We start from the raw sequence: 6,000 nt of genomic DNA on the forward strand, positions 1-6,000 counted from the left end.
CTCGTCTCAGGTCAGCGCATGAGGAGGCAAAGGCAGGATTGGGGACACACGTCATCGATGGCCAATTCAGTGCAGCTGCTGTGTCTGCAAGGGACACCCATCTTTGCTGTCCCATCTGCACTGCTGGGTCCCTCTGGGTGAGTTTGGGGATGACACTGAAAAAAGCATAACAATGAAGCAGCTCAGAGGAAGAGCCTCTGCTTGGCATGCAGAAGGTCCCAGGTTCAATCCCTGGCATCTCCAGTTAAAAGATTTGGCAGGAGATGATGTGAAAGTCCTTTCTCTGCCGGAGACCCTGGACAGCTGATGCCAGTCTGAGTAGACAATGCTGACGACGAACCGACGGTCTGCTTCGGTACCAGGTAGCTTTATATGTTGCGTACTTAATGAGCTGGCAGACAATCCAGCAATGGTGTTGCTACACTTTCAAACAACAACCCGGCGCACCATCACATTCTATGCACCAGATCACCCCAAACAATCATATTGGAAGGTCTTCTGAGAGAACCAGGTGTCATTTCCTGCGGGAGCGCACAGGAGCGGAGCTCCGGCAGTAAGGAGCCCAGGGGGCAAGCACATGCAATAAGCCCTGCCCCCTGCTCCCAGAAGCCCTCAGTCGGGCCACGAGGAGCAAGAAGCAGACAGGTAAGCTGCAGAGCCCCCCCCCTCGGCCCGCCTTCAGGTACAAGCTCTCCCTCCCCTGTGAGGACAGATCTGCATGTTCCCCCCCCCCAATAGCTAGCAATCCAAAACAGTCCAGTGGAGCCTGAGTGCTGGGTGTTGCCTTCTGACACACTTCCGGTATGCAAATAAGTTATGCTAATAAGTTATGCTAGTGAGCTCCTGCACATCTTTTTCTACAAAATGACCCCTGGAGAGAACCACTGCCTGCTTGATCCCCTAGGTACAGGAAAGCCATCCAATCATGCTGGCCTAGAAGTTGGTATGCAGAATACACAACATGGCGGGAACAGCTCCGTTGATGCCGCACGATGTCGACTTGTTTTCCAAACGTTGCCGCAAACAGGCAGCGTTATTCGTGGGCGCCTTTTACCAATCCATGATTTGGAGAAACGCTCTTGGTGCTATTCCTGAACTTCCAGTGCCAAGAGACATGGCATATCAGGTCTGCATCCTGCTCTGGAGATGTCCAGGTCTCACTCCAGAGGCAAGTTTGAAAGTGATCTCTTGCTGATGGCAAGTGCGGTGCCCAGCTGTGAGACACAAATACCACGAAGCTGTATTCTGGCGTACGTTCATGTGATGCAGCGACGGGCATATCGCTGACCCGAACACGCACGTGAATCTAATTGGGGTCAAAACCCCTGCTGCAGATAACGACTGCCAGAGGAATGAACGGGCAGTTTCTTGCCTTAGTTGGTACCTTGAAAGCATTTGAAAGTTTTACAATTACATCCCGGTTTTACATAATGTACTTCCGATTCCAAAGTTTCCTTCACTAAATCCAACTGTAACACTGGCAAGTTACATTTAGATGGTCAAGAAATTAAGCAAACGTCTGAAACACGTGTGGACAGACAAGTGTGTGCATGACACATACAAAACCCCCAAAATGATCTATTTCAGAGGTTTGCTTTCCCCCCACCCAATAGATTGCAATTTGGAAATCCACATTTTCTGACTCAGCATACTCAAATCTGTTAGCTACCTTGGTTCCCCACTTTTACCCCAAAATGTCTCTTGATTAAAGGTAAAGGTAAAGGTTCCCTTGCTCGAAAGCCAGTCGAATCCGACTCTAGGGTTGCGGTGCTCATCTCCGTTTCCAAGCCGAAGAGCCAGCGCTGTCCGAAGACGTTTCCGTGGTCATGTGGCCGGCATGACTAACCACCAAGGCGCACGGAACGCTGTTACCTTCCCACCGAAGTGGTACCTATTTATCTACTTGCAATTTCTTGCTTTCGAACTGCTAGGTTTGGCAGGAGCTGGAACTAGAGACAAGAGCTCACCCTGTCTTGCGGCACCCAGGTCTTGAACTGCTGAACTACTGACCTTCCACAGCCTGCAGTTCAGTGTCTTAACCACTTGAGCCACCGCAGCTCCTGTCTCTTGATTAGGGGCCCCATATTTTGAAAAACCAAAAAGACAATGTGTTTCCCGACTGACTACGTCAAACAAGCAATCAAACAAGCAATCACTCAGACCGATCTCCTTTGAAAGACCCCCTCCCTCTTTAAGCTGTGATCAGGGCTACTCACTAGGAATATTCCTAATCTTCCAACCCACGAGGACATTTTCATCTGTTTTTTTAAAAAGGGCCCCAAAGAGGACAGGCACCAAAACAAGAGGACATGTCCTCTAAAAAGGGGGCACCCGGGAGCCCTATTCTCGATACACTTCCCAGTCCACCCACCCCCTTTTAGGAAAAACCCCAGCTAGACTAAGAATTTCACTGGATCATACTGAGCTGCCCTCTCTCAGCCTAGCCTAGCCTACCTTCCAGGGTTGTTGTGATTGTAAAACGCAACAGCGGCCAGATACCCAGCCCTGGGCACCTTGAGAGCACTATGGAATTTAAATGTAAATTATTATTGGTCAACTTCAGATTGCTTTGGGGGAATAGCCGAGGCAGAGATGGGGCCACCCTCCCTCCACAAGCTCCCCCCCCCCCACTTACGGTTTCCCTGAAGAGGTTCCTGCCGGCATTCCCGTAGAGAGTCCTGGAACCCGCAAGTGTGAATGGGGATCATAGGTAACCTGGCCAAGGAAACCATAACAGCATTATACTGAACAGAATAAAACCCAAATTGCTTTGTTAACACAAACTACTAGCCTTAAATAAAAACACATGCAAGTCAACAGCCTATATATTGGTTAGCAACCTTTGTATGTTTACTGTTGCACAAGCAGTATTATCAGAGACAAAGCCAGTGTTTGTCTTTAACAAAAGAGGGAACCGCTTCTTTTTCTGAAAGAAACTGAATTATTGGGAACCATCTGCTCACAAAGGGCGTCTGATAATCCTCACGTGCAGGGGTCATTTCGTAGAAAAAGAGGTGCAGGAGCTCATTGGCATAACTCATTTGCATATGCCACACCCCCTGACATCACCAGAAGCGTGTCGGAAGGCAACACCCACCACTCAGGCTCCACTGGACTGTTTTGGACTGCTGGTTGTTGGGGGTAGGGTGGGGGAACGTGCAGATCTGTCCTCACAGAGGAGGGAGAGCTTGTACCTGAATAAAACTTGGTCTTAAAGGTGCCACTGGACTGTTTTGTTCTATGGGGGGGGGGGCTCTGCAACTTACCTGGCTGCTTCTTGCGGCCCAACTGAGGGCTGCTGGGAGCAGGGGGTGGGGCTTGTTGCATGTGCCAGTCCCCTGTGCTCCTTACTGCCAGAGTGCCGCTCCTGTGCGCTCCCGCAGGAAATGACCCCTGCTCACTTGAGTTATTAGTTACTCTGTTTGCTATTTTCCCCATGATGAACTGCATCCAGAGTTTATCATACCACAGATCCAGGGGTGGGCTTGAGCTTGATTTCCACTTAAGCAGCACTGGTTAGCCTGGCTACTGCAATTAGTATGGAAATTATTTCTCTGGTTCGTTTTGGTGGGGAAGGATCTGGCCATATTTCCAGTAAGATCAATTCAGGAACAAGAGGAACCGCCAGGTTGGTAATTTGATTTATTGTCTTGATTATCACCTTTCAGAAATTTTGAATAATCGGGCAATCCCACCAACAGTGCCAGAATGTCCCAGGGTGTCCACTGCCCTTCCAGAATAGTGGGTTGATCATTTTATTTATATATATATATAAAAACCTTAATATACCAGGGAGTCCCAAAGACCAACTCAAGACCTTCCAGAGGATGCCCTCCCCCAAAGCACTTACCAGCGGAGAGCGTCCATAAGTGCTAGCCCCCACAACGGCTGCCCCATTGATCTGGGGAGCCACAAGATGCAGTCCAGCATAAGCCCCGGCACCGGCCATTTCTCCGTTGACAGATGCATGGGCTACGTTGAAAGCAGCCGGGTAGGTGCCCTGCAGAGCAAGCGGGTTTCGCAGGCCAAGGGCTAAAATGGGGGGGGGGGGGGGATCGCAGAAACACATAAAGTCAGAAAAATCAGAAGGGGCTTGATGCAGCGGCAAGAAATATTCTTATTTTGTACTGATCAGTCGGCATCCAGCTTGTATTACCAGCTCATCGCCTGAGTGCCTTAAAAAAGGTCTCTTGGTGACTCCCTCTTTTGGTCTAATCCCCACCGGATTTCCTTTGCCCCCTTCCCCTCTTTTCAAGGCTACGCTCCACCAACCCTTGGTAAAGTGAGGCTTCATTATTTATTTTTTAATGAACTGTTACGTTTCTTCCCTCCCCACCACAAGTTCTTTCCTTGGCTTCTTTGAAAAATAGCCTCTTGAGGAGGGGAAAAGCTGTTCTAAGGTTCTAGTCCTCATTAGCGCCCCAGAGGAGCTTGACTGACAAAAGAAGAAGAAGAAGGAGCCGAGCCGAAGAACAGCTAGTCCCACCACTTGGGTGCCGGTAGGCAGCCCCACCCCTGTACCATGTGGCCATAGATAGGGATACAATTGACTCAGACTTCTATGTAAACCGCCCAGAGACCCTTTGGGGTCAGGGCGGTATATAAGCCGAAGGTATAAATAAATAAATAAAAAGAGAACCGGTTCCTGCCTTAACTTGTGAGATTCGTTCTGGCGGCAGCCACACCCGTTTTTCGAGTTTCTCTCTGCAGCCATCGGGACTGGGAGCTTACTGGGATGCTTCCCAAAGACACAGATTTTTTTTAAAAAAATTTTTTTTTACAGAGCTGTATGACTGCTTGCCTTCAGCAGCTCTATACCTTCCCAGGCAGGCTGCGGGTGCAAATTCAACGGACTGACTCGCACACAGAAATCCAGCACAGCAGGGAGCAGACGTCCTTAAGAGAGGCGACCTGTTTCTGCAACCACGCACGCCTCGCTCCCCAAACCGGTCCCCCAACCACAGATCCCAGGGCGGCCCTCCCATTTACCGAGCGACTCCACCATCTGCTTGGCCACGCCTGGGCGGAGCTGCGGGGTGCTGCTGCTGGAACTCGGGCCCGTCCCTTCGCCTTGGGAGGTGGGGGTGCTGGATTTCAAGCCTGGGGTGCTGGCCTTCTCCACCTGCAAGGGAGCCATTCAGAGCCGGGGGTCAGTGCCTGGCATTGCTGCTCTTCCCTTCCCCATCGCTCAGGGGCGAGGAGGAGGAAGGAGGAGTTAAAATTCCTCATGAGACATTTTTTAAAAAAACTGCATGCATGAAGCTGCCCTATCCTGAATCAGACCCCCAGTCCACCAAAGTCCGTTCTGTCTACACAGGCAGCAGCTCTCCGGGGTCTTTCCCATCACCTCCTGCCAGAGCCTTTAAACGGAGATGCCGGGACTTGAACCTGGGACCTTCTGCATGCCAAACAGGTGCTCTGCCCTTGTGCCACGGCCCCTCTTACATCAAGGGAGAGTGCTGCAGGGCTGGGCCAGCAACTAGCAGAGAAAAACAATGGTGGGCCAGTACAGAGGCCAGTGAGATGTCTGTATCAGAGTTACGCTGCCTCTGAACACGGAGGCTGCATTTAACCTGACTTCCACCAGAAGCCTCTGACGCAGCCCTCTGCTATGGTTGACGTACCCCCCAGCAATGGGTTTTCAGAGACACCTTCCTCTCCCCAGAACATTTAGGTTTCAAGTTACTAGACCAGGGGTGGCCAAACCTGCGTAACTTGAGAGCCACATAGAATAAAAGTCAGATGTCTGAGAGCCGCAAGACATGAACAAATATTACAGACACGTTTTCATTGAAAAAGATGCAAACTGGCTTTTTATTAACATTAAATGAGACTGCCAAAAATAAGAACAAAAGGGGTAAAACCAGATATTGATAATGATATTTGTTTGCTAATGATATTTGTTTGTCGGAGAGAGAGAGGTGGAAAGAGAGAATGAAAGAGGTGGAAAGAGAGAAAGAAAGAGAGAGAGAGAGAGAGAGAGAGAGAGAGAGAGAGAGA

General features: G+C 50.0%; 1 protein-coding gene across 3 annotated transcripts in view; it reads right to left on the reverse strand.

Moving 5' to 3' along the window:
- Positions 1-6,000, reverse strand: part of LOC107120596 (transducin-like enhancer protein 1) — a 60,357-nt gene that overhangs the window by 16,141 nt on the left and 38,216 nt on the right. For all 3 annotated transcript variants that reach the window (XM_015423325.1, XM_015423323.1, XM_015423326.1), the window contains 3 exons: positions 4,990-5,122; positions 3,851-4,032; positions 2,636-2,715 (listed from right to left, as the gene is read on the reverse strand). In XM_015423325.1, coding sequence (XP_015278811.1) covers positions 2,636-2,715; positions 3,851-4,032; positions 4,990-5,122 — 395 coding nt within the window. The remainder of the gene's footprint in view (positions 1-2,635; positions 2,716-3,850; positions 4,033-4,989; positions 5,123-6,000) is intronic.

Source organism: Gekko japonicus, unplaced genomic scaffold (assembly GCF_001447785.1).
Source record: "Gekko japonicus isolate JY-2015 unplaced genomic scaffold, Gekko_japonicus_V1.1 scaffold1449, whole genome shotgun sequence".
NCBI lineage: Eukaryota > Metazoa > Chordata > Lepidosauria > Squamata > Gekkonidae > Gekko > Gekko japonicus.